The sequence below is a fragment of the Choloepus didactylus genome, chromosome 14 (assembly GCF_015220235.1).
Source record: "Choloepus didactylus isolate mChoDid1 chromosome 14, mChoDid1.pri, whole genome shotgun sequence".
Taxonomy (NCBI): domain Eukaryota; kingdom Metazoa; phylum Chordata; class Mammalia; order Pilosa; family Megalonychidae; genus Choloepus; species Choloepus didactylus.
The window spans coordinates 87,373,478-87,394,404 of NC_051320.1; the positions used below are offsets into that span (position 1 = coordinate 87,373,478).

Consider the following 20,927-nt stretch of genomic DNA (forward strand, 5'->3'; position numbering starts at 1 on the left):
CTGGCTCTCAGAGCCCCCCAGTTGCATAGGCTCATCACCCACTGTGGCAATCATGTCAATAATGCACCCTTCATCAGTGCATATCCTTTCCTGTCTTATTTCTTCACTCCCCTCATTGTGTTGTCTTCATCCCCCAAATAACCTACTTGTGTTCAAGTTCTTGTCTCAGGGTTCACTTCTGGGAAAACCCCAACAAAGGCTGTCAGTTAAGGTCACATTGTCGAAAAGATGCCAATGTGTTCTATTCATGAAAAGGAGCTCATCAGTGATTTCCCTGGAAGGTAGGAAGGATGACAGCTATTGACTCAGCACCATGACTTGATTTCTTAAGGTGTTGCCAACTCAGGAGATTTTCATGCCATGAAAAAGTCAGCAAATGCTGGGCTTTTGGAGGCTCTGCTTTCCTATCTTCCTAAGCACCAAGACAGGAATGCAATATCATGTCACTACAAGACGAAAATGTTATGTGAACCAAAGACGTGGTGTCCCTATCACATATTGAGGGTAATTCCGGTACCAAAGTGCCTTTTGCCTGGTGCATAGTAAGAGTTCAGTAGCTATTGGATGGACGGGTGGATGGATGGATATACTTTCAGTGTTTTGCAATTACTAAATATTAATCCGCCTATGTTACATTGGGCATTTGCATTCCCTAAGCTTCTAGCCATAGAGATAAAGCCTATTTCTTTTAAAAATCAAATCCAGTGCAAGTTGGCCAGTGATTCTTCATGGTGGTAGTTGTGCCATGAGGCCACTTTCCCAATGACTAAGGTGACAAGTATATCTTTAGGGCACATATAGAAGAGCTACATCTCAGTTCTTGGCTTCCATCATTGGTGAGCTATCGGTGACCCACAGGTGTTCCCATAGGATTGATTAAGTGAACTCTTCTGCTTTTTTTAATAGAAGGAAAAGCAGCTTTTAGTGATTAAGGAATTGAGAAATTCATTCCTCCATTGTCTGGGTCATCTTACTTTTGCAGTCTATTTATACACGAGTATCTATGACATTTTTTTTAGAAAACACTGCTGTGCCGATTTGGATGTATTATGTCCCCCAAAACACCATGTTCTTTAATGTAATCTTGTGAGGGCAGACATATTGGTGTTGATTAGGTTGGAATCTTTGGATTAGGTTGTTTGCAGGGAGATGTGACCCATCCAGCTGTGGGTAATACTTTTGATTAGATTATTTCTATGGCGGTGTGGCCCCACCCCTTCAGCATGGGTCTTGATTAGTTTGCTGCAGCCCTATAAGAGCTCAGACAGAAGGAGCTCACTGCTGCAGCCAAGAGAGACATTTTGGAGATGGCCTTTGAAAACAGACTTTTGCTGACACGTTGCCCCTGAGAAGATAAGAAAGAACAGAACACCCAAAGAGCAGCATTTTGAAGAATGCACAGGAACTGAGAGAGGAGCTAGAGCACAACCTGGTATCAACAGACACCAGCCACATGCCTTCCCAGCTAACAGAGGTTTTCCAAACACCATCAGTGTTCTTCAGTGAAGGTAAACTTGTGCTGTTACCTTAATTTGGACATTTTCATGACCTTCAGACTGTAAATTTGTAACCAAATAAACCCCCTTTATAAAAGCCAGTCCATTTCTGGTATTTTGCATAATGGCAGCATTAGCAAACTGGAACAACTACACAACTGATTAGAAAATTTATTGAGCTTCCATATGTACTACAGGAAGTATAGGGGTACCCATCATCTGCCTTCACCAAATGCACATTCAAATGTGAGCTGACAAACATATCACACTGAAGTTTTCCTGGGTCTCAGTGCCTCTGCATCCTTTGAACCTCTCTACTAAAGCCCCACTGGACAGATGAGGAGACTGAGGCCCAAAGAGGTTAAGATAGAGGTGGAGCAGAACTACAGGGTGTGCTTGCCATTTTCTCCAGGAAGCTATCTTCTTCCATGGAGTGGCCTGGTCCCCTCGGGATCAAGGGCTTTCCCCAGAAAGCTCCTGGCTCTTCCGAGGTCCTCTGGGCCAGGCCCGTCTTCTTCGCTATTCTCCTCAGAGCTAGAGCCAAGGAGAGAAGCCGAGGGCTCTCCGCGCCTGCTGTCCTCACACGGTGTCTGGCTGCCCTGGCACTCTTGTCTGCTTGGTGACTTGAGGCTTTGGTTAAAGAAGGCAGAGGCCATGCACTCAGCTGCTATCTGGTCACAGGCGCACAGCAGCTTCTCGCACAGGCTCCGCCCCATGCCTTGGAGGGCAAGAGCAGACAGACATGAGACTTCATGGGACGGCAGGAGACGATGGCTCCAAGACCAGCCTGGCCGCCCCCCAGCCCTTCTTCCACCCGCCTCGTGTAACCTCTTAGTGTCCTGCACACGCAGCTCTCTCTACTGGGAATATGCTCAACTTTCATCTCCTGGTTAGTTAACCCTTGACACCTCTTCCTCACCTCCTCCAGAAAGCCTTCCTGAGTCTCAGGCTAAATCAATTAGTTTCCTGTGGGCACCCATTGAATCTCACCCTGTGATTCTTTCTGTCATAGCAGATGACGTGGTAATGACACTGTACTGTAGTTGTCTAGCTCTGTTTTTGCCTTTCCCAAACCTTGATGGCAAAGCCCTTGGACCCTGAACACCTAGCTAAGTCGTCCACAAATATTTCCCAAATCAGCACTCAGGAAATACTTGTTGGACCGAACTGTTCTCTGGGCCACAGTTTGTCTTGTCAAATGGAAATAAGACTTTTTGCCCACCTTATTTTAAAGTTGCCAGATAAAATACAGGATGCCCCAGTTAAATCTGAATTTCAGATAAACAATAAATACTTTTTTTTTAGTTGTTAAATGGGACATACTTATAATGAAATTTTATTTGTTGTTTATCTGAAAATCAAACTGAACTGGGCAGCACGTATTTCTGTTTGCTAAATCTTGCAACCCGACCCTATTCTTTCATGTTTAAGTTTCCTGCAGTGGGGGTGAGAGTGGACAGTGCCTGTGTGACTTGAATGAAATAATGTGTTTGACATGCTTAGACATAGAGAAGTTTTCTGCAAATATGACCCTTGTTATCTGCATTTTTCAAACCTTATTTGACCCATTTTATTTTTCCTTCTGCTCCTTCCTTGAAATATTCATCAATCAGATTTCTCTTCCACCACACACACAGACCCTCTGACGCTCCTAAACTGGCCTCCACTTCAGCCCCAGATATGCACGCTGCATTTCAACAGGAAGGGAAGAGGGGAAAGCAAACAGGGCTTCACAAGCAGAGCACAGAGACACACAGGCCCCGTTTCCCCAGAGCAACGCTGTCCTTCCACCCTGTGCTCAGCATCCAAACAGCACAGACCAGGCTCTCGTCTCTTAACCGAAGCCTGGCGTCTGGTACAGTACTTCGTTGTCATAGCCACCGGAGGGACAGGACTGGTAAACTGAAGCTCAGTGAAGTTGGGTGAGTTTAGTAGCAAAGCAAAGGAGTTAAATAGGAGTTCAAGCTACAAATCAGTGTTCCTGGATTCTGTGATGTTGGGAGGAGTAGAGGATGGGTCACAGCTGGCATGATCAGATCATGTGACAACAATAATAATCTGAACTCATTATAGGTGAGAAAGTGCTTGGGAAAGCATCACACAAGTGTAGCTACTCCCATTGTGCTAAAATGGGAGTTCACGGTGTGGGCTGACATACTTACACGTGGGTGTGTGATCCACGCACACCACTGACATCTGTGGGAGCCTCTCCAGCAGGCAGCCCAGCCTTCTCACCTGCTCCAGGCAGCAGTGATGGGACAAACAGCACCTAAGACCAAGGAAAATCCTTTACTGCCCAGAGCTCCCAGCTGCCCCTGGAACCCCCTCAGCACCTGCTTCTCCACACTCCCTCCAGTAGTGAGAGAAGCCAATGCCTCCTTTCCAGCACGTATATGTCTAACTCACACCCACATCAGGTACTACCAGGTATGGTTGTTCAGGTTGCGCACTGCACAGAGGGGCCACATCTAAGGAGGCAACAGACTGCAGGCATCTTTATTTTTAAAACAAAAACTTGTGTTTTTATTATGAGTTTGTTGGCAAAAGTGGGCGATTTGCATATTTGTTACAAACAATTTCCCAACAGATGGAAATACAGTCTTGAGGAAGGGGTACCTTTTTTGAATTTACACAAAGGCTCCATGTGGGCTAGCAGCAGCCTCTTCCCTCCAACCTTTTACATCGTAGAGCAGTCAATCCCTTCATCCACAGGGCACACCCCCTTCCTCCCCAGTCTTAAGAGAGAGCTGAGAATTTATCTTTAGCATAAATAAAAACTGCGTCTAGCATAGGGCAGGGTGCTATGACTCATGTATGGGAATGAATCAATACCTTGCTTTTTAAACCCATCAACATCTCGTCTGGCCTGATATGGACTTGCAACCTCCAGTGTAACCCCCAGACCGACAGCCATCCTTAGGAAGTATGTGATGGCTCCGGCTGAACAGGGACTACGCTTGCTGTCTACGTCCTCCCTTTCGACTGCTTCCCCTCCTTTATAACTCTCTCTCTCTCTCTCTCTCCCTGTATCCTGCAGACCACAGTTGGGCAGGGGTCAGTCATAGGCTCTTGTGGATTTTTGATAGTGCTTGTGCTCACCCAAGTATGTGTTGCCAGCAATTGTAGAAGCAATGCACATCACATGCTCACATTAGCCAATGGCTGGAAGGCAGATCTGCTACAAAGGGCAGTGCCCACTCAGCTGCTATTATAGAGCAACACTGTATCATATGTGCATTTGGCAGGGGTTGGCGGGGCGTACAGCTAATAGTTAGAATCTAAAGTCAGTGAGCAAATTAAAAATCATATATAATCATAATACTCTCGAAATCATGTAAATTGTCCGTAAGATACAGTATACATAATTTGAAACTATATCCTTATAGGAAATTACATCAGTTCCACTAACGCTTCCTTAGTCAGGGTTTTCCTCCTATGGCTTTCTGTGGTTCAGTTTCTTCCTTGTGGATGTCAAGGAAGCCATTCTGGTCTTCAAGTTCACCCGCCTGCCTGGTCAAATTTCACGGTTTTGCCCGTGGTCAGGACACCCCTTTAAACTCACCCTCACTTTCTTTCCAGGGGATTCAACAGAACCCAGTGCCCGCTGCTGCCCAGACTTTTATCCTTTGCCTGTGACTTACTTCATTGGGTTCTCTGGACTCAGGAACCCCGACACTAAATAAATGGTTCTCCACCTGGGAGAGCAGAGGGCAGATTGTTGACTTCTCACCGTGTCAGCAGGTTTATGATTCTAAAGTGTGCCATAAACTGCTCAACTAGTTAGAGGTGATGGTGCAGGGGATATTGCAGCCAACAGGCACCCTGTGCAGCCTGCAGCGAGTAAAAGGAGAGGCGGGCGCTTCTGTCTCACTGCAGGCGGCATTGGCACCCTGCCACCCCCCACCCGTACCTGTCCAGGGCATCTCTTGGGTCCCCTCGTCCTTCTTGCCCGCAGTGACAGCCGTACGATTCGAATTCCTCTGGGCACCGGGACGTGAGACAGAAGAGCATCTGCCCAAGCTGCGGCATCACCTGCGGGCTGTCCCCACTTCCCCGGTGCAGGAAAGTGAACCTGTCACAGGCTGATTAGAAACAGTGACTGTCAGGGGAGCAAGGAAGGCCGGGGCAGCTTTCACCAGGGGAGCCTGGTGCTCCAGGTGAGCGCCGAAGCCACGAGGGACGCCACGAGGGGAAGCAGCTCCCGTCTTCTTGGAAAACGGGTTTTTGGGAGGCCCCCATGTCTGGAACGAGTTGTTTTGCAGAGAGCAAATCTCTCCTCACCACATGTCTACCTCCTTCCCAGAAGCCTTAAATCTTCCTAAGGGATGGGATTGTCAGAACCAAAGATGCTCTTGGGACCACGTTTTACTAGTGACTAGAGGAACTGTGCGCTGCCCAAGACCCTAGCCGGGCCTGGCATCCCAGGGGGTGTCCTGGCCCCTGTCTTTGGTTTTCTGGTTCCAGCAGGTGAGCTCACCAAGGTAGGGCTCGGCTTCCAGAGCAGACCCGGTCTGTGATTTTCTCTCCCCACCCCCACCTCTTCCTCCTCCTCCTCCTCTGCCTCCTCTTCTTCCTCCTCCTTCTCCTCTTCCTCCTCCTCCTTCTCCTCCTCCTCCTCCTTCTCTTCCTCTTTGACCTGTATCTGAAGGTAAGTTAAGCTGAAGCCCACTGTGTGCCCCCCACCACCTTAGATTTAGTGGGGAAAGTTCTTGTATAGGGTTCCTGGCCCAGCCTCTCTGTCCCTTTCAACTCCAGCTTTCTCCAAAGCTCTGCAGTGGTGATGTGGAGGCCTTGCCCAGACACTAACAAAGCCCTCGTCTGTCTCCCAACTGCCTGTGGTTCCTAGTGGGTGCAGGTCCTTTAAATAACCATCCAGAGGGAGGATAGACAAGTGGGAGGATTCTTACAACTAAAGTGATTCATTCTTTCCAGTAAACTATGGTGTGGATGATGCTAAGTTCTTTCCTTCTGGGCCAGCAAGAAGGGTGAGAACACAAGGTCAGGGGGTCAAAAGACCCTGCTTCCTTTCCCAGGCCCAGTCTCTCCATAGCTGAGAGGCCAGAGGCCAGTCACTTCCTTCTGGGCCTCCATGAACCCCTCTGGTAAGGGGGATGGTACCTGCTGGTCACACCCCCACAGGTCCCAGTGCCCTAGGGTGGTCTGGAGCTTCAGCAAGGCTCCCGAGGCTGGGCGAGTAGGGACCTTTCTCTGCCCAACTGCTTCTGCTCACCTGATCCAGTTGTCTCCTCAGGACCACCTTCAAGGGGTGACACATTCTGTCCCAGTGGTTTAACACCAGCAGGGGTAATGGTTTCACCTTTAGCTGTGGCAGCCATCTCGGCAGATCCTGAAAACACACAACTTTATGGTCCACATTCAAAAAGTGGCTCAAGGGTAGACTTGCACGTGGACAGATGACCAAGGCCAAATGCACACATAGTTCAGAAGGCCAAACCTCTGGGGTGGTGGGTCTCAAACTGGGGTTGGCAGATGTCAAGATCCAGGAACTCATGGATCCAGGAACTCTACAGAAGGTTTTCTAAAGTTTCCGCGATAACCTTGAAATGGACAGTAGCCTACACTAGACCATCTGGATGGCACCTTGTGGGTGAGAACTGTCTCAGGCTCTCAGGCTGATGTTTGGGTCGGGTTTACATGGGAAGGGCAAAGGGCTTCATGGTGCTCACCGGAAAGAGAGAAAAAGGATGGTAGAGAAATTGTCAACCCATGGTACATGATAATATAGACAAGCAAACTCCTACTTAGCCCCCTCTACTTCCTTGCCCATAACACTGCAGCAGTTTCCCATCATACAATTACGTGCAAAATCCTCGCCAGGGCTTGCAAAGCCGGCTGTGATGTGGATCTGGGCTTGTGTCCCTCTCCCTCATCTCCCTGCTCTCCTTGGATGTTCCTTTGCTCTGCATGTGTCAGTCCCACCTGCCCCCACACCCCCAACCCAGCCTGGTCCAGACAAGGAGAGCATTAGTAGGCTCAGCGCCTCCCATCTGGTGATGCAGGCTCAGTGCCCAGGGTGCTGGCTGAGGCTTGGGCCTTTTTGCCCACCAAATTTCAGTCTTCACCCAAACCCGCCATGTTGGTTTGCTTCATCCAGCTGGTCTTCAACCTCCTCTTGCCCTGCTGTAACCTCAGGCTCCTAAGTTTAACCACCTACCCAGATCTCTAATCCTACCAACAGAAACCAGTTAACCAGCTTCTTTCTACCATGCTCCAGACCACTAGAAACTCACCGAGACAGCATAGGAGAGTGGAAAGAACAGTTTTAGTGATAAAGAAAACTGAGTTTGAATTTTGAGCTCAGCCACAGCCTAGATGTATGACCTTGGGCAAATCACTTAAGTTCTCCAAATCTGAATTTATCCATTTGTAAAATTATATGACTAATACCTCTTTCAGGATTCAGAATCATCCTTCTAGCTAAATGCTTAGCAAATAGGAAGCCCCTGATAGTAGCCATTAGAATCGCTCGCTGAACACGGAAATGTCCTTACACCTAATTGAGTGTAAATTCTATAAAGATAACCACTATAATCTCCAGTTGGAGGGCTCTCCAGGCAGGTGCAGCACCCCAGGAGCCCACAGCCTGCTCCCTGCTGAGTCTGAGTCTCCTTCAAGAAGCCCTCACCTAATAGAAAACCTTTCTGGATTCTCGGTGCTAATTAAAGTTGAGATACCCGCACTCTCCTTAGAGGAGGGCACTGGGCATTAATCTCCTCACCTGGGCCCATCTCCCACTTGGGAAAGTTCCTCTGGAGCCAATTCGGGTTCCCCTTGCCCCCTCCCCTCCCCCTCTGGTAAAGTCACAGGACATCTGGGGCAAGGTTGGCCCAAATGCCAATAGCCTCTGCTTCTGGCCCTGATCACCTACCACAGTAGATTTGGTTATGATTCGGGAATTCTGGCCAGGCCTGGCCTAAGCGTCCCGAGGTGAGGGACCAGCCAGACTGGCTCAGGCTCTGAGAGCCACACTTTCAATTTTCATCAGAGGAGAAGAGGAACAAAAAGGAGATGACATTTTTTTTTTTCCTATTGAAATGGTCAGAGGTTTCTTTTGTTTGCTTGTTTTTAAATAGTAGTACCCAGGATCGGCTATGGAAATATACAATGAGTACAAATTGGTTCCCTTTTTCTCTAGGGCAATTTGGCATCATATCAATGGCCCTAAAATGATTATGTCCTTTATCCAGCAATGTAGCCTCTGGGCAGTAATCCTACCAAATTATTCTGAAGTGGACGGGCGTAAGGAAAGTTCATATCTATTATTCATAATAACAAAATGTTAGAAATAATTGGTCAAATAAATTATGTGCTTCCATATAAGCCACTAAAAATCATGCTGCAGAGAAATGTTTAATGGTGTAGGAACATAATCATAAGCGATGCAATGCAAATTGCAAAACCATAGATATCAAATGATCTAAAATTCATTTTATTTATGTCCACAGATATGCTTGAGGGAAATAAAAACTAGAAGAAAGTATCTTCAACTATTTACAGTGGTTATCTTTAAATTATAGAATTTTGGGTGATTTAAATAAAAATCTAAATATAGTTTTCAGTATTTTTCTAAATGAACCTCTTTACCTATAAGCGTCCATTAATAATGGATCTTGTAATTTCATTCATCTACTTTTTTTCTTTTTTTTTGGTAAAGGTAAATTGGCTTCAATGGTTTCTTCCATTTTGGTTTTCGGCATCTTTTCCCCAACAATCTTTGGGAATACACTTGATTTCATAAATTTGTAAGTGCATAAATATATGCAAAGGCAGGAGAAGCCTGCACACATTTACCTGGAGGGGGTGTGGGCCCAGAAGCTTCCACGCCTTCCCGAGCTTGGCCCGGTTCTGTCACTGGAACGGAACCAAAACAGTTAGATGGCCTTCGCCCATGGATTCCACGCTGTCCCCTTCCGAAATGCCCTCTGCTTACCTGTCCTGGGGAGAGTGGTCAGCCCCTCAGCTCGCGCCTCAGCTGCCACTGCGGAGAGAAACAGCCCACCTCCGATGACCGACCCTGCCTGGGCCCAGCAGGGGTCACTTGCAAATGCAACAGGTGTGGGGCGCAGGAAGGAGAGAGGTGGCCCAGGGCATCGCCTCAGCAGCCGGGAGGTGCTCGGCTGGGTCCCGTTTGGTAGAAAGGGGCCAGGCGAGGCCAGGCCCGTGTTTAGGCAGAGAGGCCAGCGAGTAACCTCTTGGAGGGTGACGGGCTGGTGTGTCCCAGGGTGGAGCAGCCCCCGTGGGCCGGCAGCTCAGGGGGGAGCTGAGGCTAGAATATCAGGGTGCATCAGAAATGGCCTCAAATCCCAGCCCTGCCCCTCAGCTCTAGATCTTGGACAACTTTTCTCCGAGTCTCAATTTACCATCTTAAAATGGAGGTTTTAACAATTATATCCCGGGGTTGTGTGGGCATTCAATGAGATTATAAATTTTAAGTCCAGTGTCCTGCCTACACTTTTGGTGGTGGGTGCTGATTTTTGCAGCCACATCAGAATTCCTAGAAGAAGATGCAGGTCCAGATTCCTCCCATTCTTGCGCTCATTTAATCCTTAAACCACCCTGAAAGACAGGTGTGAGCTTATCTTTCCAGGGGCCCAATGCTCAGCCTGTTTTTATAAATAAAGTTTTATTGGGACACAGCCACAGTTGTTCATGTCTGCATTCTCCCAGGCTGCTTTTGTGCTACAACTGCAGAGCTGAGACTTCAGATGGGGACCAGGTGACCTGGCCCTTTACAGAAAAAGTTTGCTAAGCCCTGCTTCATACAAATGGAGCCTGTGTTTAAGCCACTTTCTTTGGAAGAAAGCCACAGGGCTGAAAAATGGGAGACCCAGGATTTGATCTCAATTTTGCCTGACTCTAAAACACATAATTGTTTTTTTTTTCCTTGATGGTGAGGACAGTTACAGACCTTATTATCTTTTTCACCCAAATTTTCCCTGCCTGCACTTGTGCGAATGATTTTTGGCCCCACCTGCAGGCCACCTCCCTCTCCAGAGGGCGTGTGTGTGTGTGTGTGTGTGTGTGTGTGTGTTGGGGGTGAAGGTGTGTGTGCATCTATTCTCTGCCTCCATGTAGACTCCAAAATCCTCAAGGAAACTTTTTTCCTCTACATCTTTCCCAGAGATAAAGGCTAAAATTTCTTCCTGCAACAGAAACCTTGGAAAATGAACCAATTCTGGATTATTTTCTGTTGGTCTGGTGAGGCCCAAAAGTGCACACCCTGTCCCCAGTTTGGGGCTGAGGGTTTATGCTGCATGGCCGGCAGCTGCTGCTGTCATTCAGCCTGGGAATGGCTAATGCTTGGGCAGGAAACGTGGAGGAGCCTGGGTCAGGGGAGGGTGTTTCCTCTTCTCTCTAGACCTGGAGCCCAAGGGCTGGGCTGTCCGGGAGCCACTGGAGATGAGCTGCCCTTGACCAGTGGAGGTGAGCCAGGGGCGAGCTGCACCCTGAGCCTCAGTTTCTATCCTGTGGCCGCAGCAGAAAGACACAGTAGCACGCTACTAGGGAGGTGATTGTGGACCTTCATCCTCAAGGAGACTGAATTCTGGCCCCATCAGGAAAGTTAGGTTTCTCCCCTTAGCGCAAGGGGTGTGACCTCTTCCCTCTGACGTGTAAGATGGCCAGATTTAGCAAATATAGATACAGGTCGCCCAATAGAGTTTGAATTTCAGTTGAACAATGAATAAGTTCTTAGAATAAATATTTCTCATGCATTACTTGGGACATACTTAAACTAAACTGGTATTTGCTATTTATCTGAAATTCAGCTTTAACTGGTGTCCTGTATTTTATCTGGCAATCCTACTGAGGTGGGAAGAGAAGAGGACAGCTGAGCATGCAGAGAAGCGTGGGGTAGGGCTGGAATATATTCCAGGCAGTTCCTTAACGAACCTGGGTGGGGGGCATTTTAGGTGCATTAATTCCAGCAAGGAGGCAGATGACGGACAAGAAATGGATATTCAGGACATACCCAACTCCCTTCTGCTCACCTTCTCCTGAAAGGGCCATCAGGCTGGTGTCCGTGGACTTCTTGAGAACCACTGGAAAAAGAGAGGCCCTGATAGCAATGGGCGAGGGACCAGTGAAAACTACGCACCAAGGGTTCAAAAGGAGACCAGGCTGGAGAAGGCAGGACCGAGGGAGGAAGGAGGCCAGAGAAGAGCTGTGCCTCCTGTCTGAGGTTCCTCTGCTCTCTCACACCTCCCCACGCATGGGGTGCTCAGCAAGGTCCAGCTCCCGAGGGACCCACATCCCGGGCTGGGCTCCAGGGAGCAAGGTGGACACAAGCAGACACCAGCTGATCCCTGCAAGGGCTGCAAACCCCAAGGTTCTGAAGCCATGAGGATGATGTGGCAACTGGAGAAGACCTCTGTTCAAGAGGGAGGAAGACAGCGGAGGAAAAAGAGCACCAGACTCAGAAGAGACGTGGAGACACATGCACATGCACACACAGATGGGTGCGTGCATACACGCACCCATACACAGCACATATGCACACACCCATGCACAGCCACACACGCATCCACACACACAATACACTCATATACAAAACACGCATGCACACACACACACGTGCATGCACCGATACTCTTACATAAACACACACATGCACACATACAACACCTTCAAACACAGCCATACACACATGTGCACACACTCCCACACACACACATGCACACATAGCCACCTCATCTTCCTCTTTAGTAAACACAGCAGAACAAGTTCTGGGAAAGAGACCCCAGCCTCAGGAGATGGGGTGTTCTGCTGAGGTGCACCTCAAATTCCCCATCTCCAGGCATCCAAAGGGTGAGAGTGAGCATTTGTGGGAAGGCATGACAAGCATAAGGAATGGCAGGCAAAACTTCACTTCTGCCTTTTTCATAAGAAGACCCACATTCTGGAGTTAGAATGATCACTTGCTTAGTTCAGCGGGTAGTTGTCACTGCCCATATCACATGCAAATGGCCTCCTCTTCCACAGCCTCCACCCAGACCCCGGCCGCCCCTTTTGCTGCAGACTCTGAGGGTGCAGGGGGAGGGGATTGGGGGAGGGGACCGGCTGCTGGGAGCCCCCCAGCCAGGGGGGACATCGGTCAGTGTGCCAGTCCTGGGCACCCTGTTGCAGAGAACACCGGCCTGGGACTATAGAGGAAGGAAGGAGAGAGAAAGATTTGGGCTCATATCCCACCTACTCCAATCCACACTGGTCTGCATGGCAAGGGATGGGGGTGGCACTGGGGCCATTTGACTGTGGATGTCTGAATTGGGCCGAAGTAATTTGTGTCTCCTGGCCAGGGGGAGATAGGGACACTGCTGAGTTCAGAAAGGAGCACTTCTGGGGCCACAGATCACCCCAGCTGCTGTGAGCCTGGCCGGGTGAGCAGGTGTGCCCCGGCTCTGTCACCAGTCTGGGCCCTGTGGTCCGAGTAAGAGCAGCTGCCCCAAGAGGCCTCACCTCCGGGCAGAAAGGTCGTCAGCTCTTCCCCGCTGGTTGTCTCTGAAAAGCAAACACATTGGGAAAGTCTGTTCAGAGCAGTGGGAGCAAGTTAGAAGGTGCTGGACTCGGCATCCAAAGATACACAGCAATGACGAGTGCCAGGCCAGCTGCTGTCCCGGAACATCCACCCCACCGAGGACACGGGGCCCGGTTCTCCCCACCTGGAGTCCGAGCCTGACAGAACGAGGCGTCCAGATGGTTGAGGGAAGAGCCGATGGTGGCCCGAGCCAAGCACTCGATGGCCGCCTTGTCGCAGGTACACAGGAGGTGCTCACACGTGTCCCTGGACTCTGCAGAGAGCAGGGGCAGAACACGCTGGAAGAACTCACTTGGAACCCTAAGGGGTGATGCAAACCCCAAAACTCAGCTCCTGATCTGCCCACCCAAACCCCACCCTCTGGCTGTCTTGCTCTCCCCAGTCATGCCAACTTAGGGGAAATTTCAGGCTCACTCATTTGCTTAGGATGAAACTTGGGAGTCACATCCGCTCCTTATCTCTCACACTCACACCCCCACCCATCAGGCAATCCTATCAGCTCTACTTTTAAAAGAGCTAGAGTCTGATGGCTTCCTCCTGTCTCCGCCTGCCAACTGGGCCTGGCTGCCATCTCCTCTGGCCAACCAACGAGTCTCCCTGCGTCTTGCCTTCCTGCCCACTCTATTCTCATTGAGTAACCAGAGAGACCCCCTCAAAACACAAGTCAATTCATGTCTTTTTAATGCACAGAGCCCTCCAATGATTTCCCAACTCGGAGCAAAACCTACAGTGTCTCACTGTGGCCTAGGAAACATCCCATGAGCCTCCCCACCCCACTTCATCATTCCTTCTCAGACCTCATCCCCTTCCAAGCCCCCTCATTGCTCCGGGTTCCCGCTGGCCCCTTGTCTCTCACACACACCAGGCACCCTTAAGCCTCAGGGCCCATCCGCCTGCTGTTTCCTCTGGCTGCCTTGCTCTCCTCCAGATACACCCACAGGCTCGCTTCCCTCCTCTTCTTTATTACACCTTTGCTCAACCCTCATCTCAGGGAGGCTTGACATGACCATCCTATTTAAATAACACCCATGCCCCAGCCTTCCCTATCCCTTCTCCCTGCTTTACTTTCCTTCATAGCTCTTATCTATGTCACTATCTTAACATACTACAGCATTAAAAGAGATATGTTTTTGGTGTTTGACAACCATGAGAAAATTCCAGAAGGTTAGGATAGCTCCAATGCCTAGGTGATCATCCTGCACATGGCAGAGGAATCCAACACATGCCTATTGAATGAATGAATGAATGAATGATGCTTTCAGTGTCCCCTAACCTAGTAGTTCACATCCAAAACCGTTCCTCTCTCCAACCAGTCCAGGTCACCTGGATTTTGGTGTCAGTCAAACCTGGGTTCAGAACCTGGCCCTGCTGCTTAGCAGCGGTGAACTTAGGGCAAGTTACTTAACCTCTCTGAACATTTCTTGTCTGAAAAATGTGAATAATGATCCCTATCTAACAGGGCTGTTAGGAAGATCCAAGGGGGTGTGTATAAAAGCTCGGGCACATAGTAGGTGCTCATGAAGCATGGCTGTGGTTTCAGACCCCCGACATGCCACACTCCCTCCTTCTTCTGTGCCTCTGCCTAGTCTGCTGCTTCTGCCAAGAATGCCCAGAGACACGAAATAAGTAACCTGGAGCCACACAGCTAGTAAAGCAGAGAGCTGAGATTGGAACTTGTGTGTCTGATTCTTGTGGATAACAACCATAACCGCCCCCTTCATCCATCACTACTTCAACCTCCACTTCCATCATGGATTTCTTAGCACAGGCTGGCCGCTGTGTGAACTGGTTGACACACATTGTTTAATTTAGTTCTCTTAATGAATCTGTGAAGCGGGTTTCCTCCTCCCCATTTTGAGGTTCAGAGAGGGTCGGTAATTTCCCCCCGGTTACACCATGCGTAAGAAGCGAACGGTCTTTCTCAAGCTCCTGGGATTGCTACAAGTAGCAAACGGCAAATCAAATGATCCACTGATCAATGATTGTTTCAATTCAAGAAACATTTGCTATGCATCTCCAGGAGAGGGACCGAGGTGGACAGGCACCTGTCCAGCAATGGCCACATGGACCCGGGGAGCCCTCAGCCTGCCCAGGCCTGTGGCCCCTGAACTGTCATCTCTCAGCCCAGAACCCCGGGGTGTCAGGAGAAGCTCACCACATGTGATACTCCTGCTGGTGCAGTTGATGTCTGTGGAGAGCTTGGCGGGGTCTTGGAGGCAGCCCATCTCCGCGGCCTCCTCGTGGCACCTGCGGTGCTTGAAGCAGCATCTGGGGCAGGGCAGGGAAGGTTGGGGGAGAACTTGGGTTACGGTTAGGAGGGAAGCCAGCAGCCCTGAACACCCTGCTGTCTTGATGGTTCCTGGCAGTGGTCTGTTTCAAATACACGGGGCATACATGCACACGCATACATGCACACACACACACGCACACGCACACACACACACGCCACCTGCCATTTCACATGCTTTGGACAGCATCTCCACACTGCCCCAGCCAGCAACACGGCCCTGGCTCTCAGCCTGGGGAGGCTCTGAAAAGATCAAGATCAGGCAGGTACTGCTTTCATCTAGACACCAAATCTCAGGCCGCTTCCTGCTACTGCCCAAGGCCATTTGTGCAGCAAACCACATCTCATGTGGCAGCTGCCAACCTCGGCCATTTCCTCCCAGCTGGCTGCAGGTGACAGCGGACCTCATTTCTCCAGCCCTGTTCGCCAGTGGAGGGGGCACAATTTTACCATTTGCTTGGACTGACCAGTGAAGGGAGGCCAAGGGCTTCTTAAGGTGTAACCTGTCTCCACCACTGCTGCTATTATTATGACTACTCTTACTCTTCCTACTACTACTACTACATCCCTACTACAACTATTACCACTACTGCTGCTGCTGTTACCACGGCAACTACTACTGTTACTATCAGTGCTACAACTACCACCTACAACTGCTGTTACCATGGCAGCTGCTGCTGCTGCTGTTACTTTGGCGACCATTACTATTACTCCTACAGGCCTACTACAGCTATTCCTAGCGCTGCTGCCACTGTTACTACAGCTGTACTACTGGTATGACTGTTACTACCACGATTACTACCGTCCTACCACTACTGTTACTACGGCCGCCACGGCTGCTACAGGTGTTACTGCTGCTGTTACTTGTGCTTCCTCCTCGGCTGCTGGTGCTACTACTACAGCTACTACAATGTTCCTGTTGTACCCGTTTCTGCTATGCCTGGATACTTGCTAAGGCAGGCGAAGTCCCCATCCCTTTGACCCGATCCTGGTTATCTAGTCTTCAACAGCAAGTCCATGGGGTAAGTATTATTACATCCATTTTACAGATGAAGAAATGAGAGCACAAAGAAGTTACATAAATTGCCTTGGTCACAGAGTCAGTAAGGAGCAGAGAATTGGAATGGCTGGATCATAGGAAATATGTCAAGAATTTTAATGGATACCACCAATCTCCCTAACCGGGGAATTTCCCACTTAAGCCTCCTACCACCAGTAACCATATGCTGTCTGCTTGCTAACACTTGACACTTCTACGCTTTTAAATTGTATTGCCAATCTGATGGTGAAAAGTGGAATTTTTTTAACTTGCATTTCCCTTGTATGTAGGGAGGTTGCACATCTTTATTGACCACTTATATTTTACCTCTATTTCTCTGTATTTCCCACCAGACATGCATTTCTTTGGTGCAGCAATAGTGTTCTGTTTATCTTTGGTAGAGTGCCCTATTGGTATTTGGTACATGTCTGCTAAAAATGTAACAAAAACTTCACAGCTGCTTTACCCCTGGTGACCAGGACTGCTCTGAATGAAAACATAATTCCCCAATTTTATGCTCAAGAACCACCTGCGGAGCTTGTTTAAATTCCAGCCCTCCCAGTTTCCACCTAAAGGCATTCTGCATCAATAGATGTGCAATGGCCCCCAAGAATCTGCATTTTAACAAGTGTCCAAGTGGTTCTGATAGATGTGGATACACACTTTGAGAAACACTAAAATGAAGCTTTGCATATGTGACATGACAGAGGACGCTGATACTGCCCTAGAAGGTGAGCACATCACTGAGTGCATTCCATTTGAAGCAGGAAGAAACCAGGCACCCCAGTCATGAGTGGTAGGATTAAGACATCTCCCCCACCCCAGGGTGCTTTCCACGTCTGTGCTCTGCCCAGACCATCCCCCAGGCCTCCCGTGGGCTCACCCGTCAGAGGCGTCCACCGGCAGCCCCTCCATCTCAAACCTGCAGGCACAGCCATAGTCCTCAAAGTCCCGGGGGCAGAGGCCAGCCACACACCGCAGACCACTCACAAACTGGAGCAGCACTGGGAAGTTGGTGAAGACGGCCTGCAGCCAGATGAAGTGGGGGCCCAGGCAGTCTGTGGGGAGGGGAGAGAGCAGGGCACTGGTGGGCACCTCAGGCTAATTTTGCCCTTACAGGGCCTGACAGGCCACCTGTCATCAACCTATTAAGCACCTACTGTGCACTCAGGGCTGGTCTAGACAATCGGAGGGAAGCAAGTTTATAAGCCATGGTCTCTGTTGGTTGTCCACCTAACAGCCATTTTGTCTTTTCTTCCTTACCAACAACACTGAAGAGTACTCAAGGAAGGTGAGCCTTCTCCAAGTCCCTAGGGACGTATCAGCTGGTCACGGTAATCCCATGCTTCTTTGCTAGAGATTGGTCTAAGGCTGAGAATGTGACCCATATCTGGCCAATAAAACTTGAGGGAAAGTCTGCTAGGAGCTTCTGGTAAAGATTTTTTCCCTAATAAAAATAGAAAGACATGGAAGAAGAAGAGCCTTTTAATTTGTTTTCTTCTTCTTTGTTAAGTGTGGATGAGGATGTGCTGGCTGGAATTGTAGCAGCCACCTTGCAACCATGAGACCCCAAGTCTCAGGGTAACTGTGAAGGAAGTCAGAAGAAGCCTGGTGAGTTTGATACTTGTGTTGAGCCACTGCACTAATCCTGGTGCCTTCAGGATAATTGAGTGTCTTTATTATTTAAGTCACTATTAGTTTATGAATGTGTCCTAAGGGATACAGTCCTGGTGCTAGAGAACTATACGCCAAAGCAGAAGAAGGGTTACAGACACATTTTTGAGGACATACTATGTGCTTTAAATTATCATAATAGCTTAGACTGAGAGCACATATGATGCTTTAAAAAGCTTTCACTTGGTCTGTTATCCCATAAGCCTTATATTAATCCTGCAAGGCATCTGTGTTATTCTGTCCTCTCTATTTTACAGGTGAGAAAACTGAAGTTAAGAGAGGATAACACTCTATCCCAAAGCACAGAACAAACAAAATCGGTGAAAAAATGATACCCAGGATTTCTGACTTTAAACCTGATGTCTGGGTTCCCCACCCTCTGCCTTTCCAACTGGAACACCTGTAAGTGCAAAGCAGGTTGATTCCACTATGCTGATTTAAAATCCACACGGTCGAGAGAGGGAGCCAGAGAAGACAGCAGCTTGCAAGGACTTTTGCCCCTTATTATTCTTCTAGCTTCTTCCAACCTATTCATCCCTCCCTTTTCCGTGTTTTGCTTCTGCAAGTCCTGATCAGAAAAATAAAGAAATGATCCTGTGCTAATGGAATAAGCTGCTTTAGGGTTTACACTGTGTTTATATAAATTTGTATTTTCTTTCAAAAACTTACAGCACATCTGTGCTGAACCACATATACATTTTAAATGGTGCCCTATGTCCAGCACAGTCTAATCCAACTGCAGGGCTGTGTCTCCTTGCTCATCCCAATCATATTTTAGTCTTATTTGGGGGTGCTTTCTGTAATCAATGATAAGAACCATCATGCTATCCTGTAATTGATAGTTGCATCACAGATATGTAACTGAGAAACGATAAACTGAATACTTGATGCCCCTTTGTGATTGTCAGTATAGTTACTAGCCAGGGAGGGAAAATAAAACTACTTTGGTGCAGAGGACTGAGTTTTGAACTCAGAAGAGAATTTCTCTCTTAGAGCTGTGTGGTTATGGGCAAGCCATCCAACTCCCTTTGACTCAGCTTCTTTTCCTGTAAAATGGGGATAACATCTCCTTCCTGGACAATTTGTGGTCAGGACAAAGGCAGCAAGGAACATGAAGGTGCTTGGTACCTCCCGATTTACCCTCTAATAAAAAGCACCATGCCTCTCGTATGAACTCAGGTCACCTTGGAACTGGCCAGGGAGGCTGTGGGCAGGAGCTCAGAGGGCAGTGGCCAAGGTTCTAGTAGTTTCCCTAGATTTTCTACACACTCTCCCTGGCCTGATACTTGGTGGGTAAAAGCCATTTCATATGTAACTTACCAAAAATTTCAGCCATGCTTTCCACATTTTTAAATACCCCATTGAAGAATGTGATATCTGGGAAGAAGAAAAAGGAAACTTAGAGAGGGCAACTGTTATTTGAGTCTGGGCAGAGCCTGATCATCTACTTTCCTGGGCTCATGGACAGATACTTTATTTGACTCAGCTCACCTCTCTTTCAGGGTTGGAAATCAGCCCTTGATCCAGGGCTGACATCAACAGCTAGTAATGACCCATTGTGGTCTTCTGTGATGCCCATATAAGGGACCACCTGAGAAATCTCTCTAGTCCATCACCAGAAAAATATTCCCTCCCCTAAGGAGCAAATGTCCTCCTTCTATGACTAGAGTACTGCCATACATCTTCTTTCCCTTTCTGCCCTGCCTTCTAGGAAGCTCAGTGCTCCACTTGAAGCCATACAGTGACCACATCGACTCTCATAATCAGCACATCTACTTCCTTCTGGTTTCCCCTTTCAGCTGACCTTTGCCTTTTTTCAGCAGCTTTGAGTGTTTTGTCTCAAAGGCGAGACCAATGGTTGGATCTCAGCCTCCACAGGAGGCTCTTGAGGGAGAGACTTTTTAGTCCCAATTAAATCACATTACTTACAAATGCCAGAGCAGTAAGTGGCTCTTGGGTATATTCCAAAGGGGTAATCTTCTCTGCCAATATCCTGGACAATATTCTGCCCAGCTAGATTTCCTAAGAAAAGTTCAAAGATCCTTACTGATATTTTTTGCGAGTCCTGGAGGCAGGTCCTGTGGAAGTTGTGGGGTGTCCAGAGCGTGGCCCCCTGTAAGCGAGAAGAAATGGAAGGAGAGCAGGGTTGGTGCTAGTCCTGCTACCCCCATTCGCTGAGCCAAGGCACCCAGGGAGCAAGTGGGGTGTCCTTCAGTTCTGTTCAATGCATATTTTTCTAGGACTTACTTTGTGCCAGATCTATGTGGTAGCTCTTGGAAAAATTAAGGGCGAGACAGTCGTGGTCCCTGTATTTCATGTGGATGAGCTTTAAGAGTGCCATTCCAGATGGGAAAGGAGAGATTTGGGGACTTGTCTTGAGGCTGTCTTTGCACACGATGCATGCTGTTTTTATTTAGATTGCATGCTTGCTGGCAGTTTCTTGAGATGGGGGAACTAGTAGAAATAAATACTCACAATGAAAGGACCCCAACCACAAGGAGTTTTTAATGCAGGACCATGGTTTTCCCTGGATTACTGACACCAAAATCATGTGGGACACAGGCCCACTAAACATGCCAGTCTCATGCCTTCGCACAAGTTGGAGTCAGCTGCTCTGGAGTGGATCAGAAACAGACACTTCTAATAAGCTCTTCGGCTAGTTTTGAAGCTGGTGGTCTAGACACCTCACTTTGAAAATGTTGCTCGGGTGACAAAGATGAGAGGGTAGTGCTACCCCCACCTTCCATCAGCATTTCCCCATGTGGGGTGTGAGGATGCAGCCTGGGGGAATGGGGACAAATCGATGGGAGCCGGAATCTGTCACCACCAGCACAGGGCTGGCGCGGCTGGGGACTGTCGTCACAGGGCTTCTCAAAC

At 48.6% G+C, this 20,927-nt stretch overlaps 1 protein-coding gene across 1 annotated transcript; it reads right to left on the reverse strand.

The window, feature by feature from the left end:
* Window positions 1–1,912: 1,912 nt before the first annotated feature.
* OC90 (otoconin 90) lies at window positions 1,913–20,391 on the reverse strand. Its single transcript, XM_037802617.1, has 14 exons — window positions 20,298–20,391; window positions 20,098–20,163; window positions 19,371–19,427; window positions 17,260–17,434; window positions 15,206–15,318; window positions 13,175–13,303; window positions 12,972–13,013; window positions 11,507–11,557; window positions 9,448–9,495; window positions 9,309–9,362; window positions 6,727–6,843; window positions 5,407–5,578; window positions 3,659–3,765; window positions 1,913–2,214 (listed from the first exon to the last, which is right to left on the reverse strand). Exons 1-14 carry the CDS (start codon window positions 20,389–20,391, stop codon window positions 1,913–1,915), a joined length of 1,527 nt encoding a protein of 508 aa, XP_037658545.1.
* Window positions 20,392–20,927: the final 536 nt, after the last annotated feature.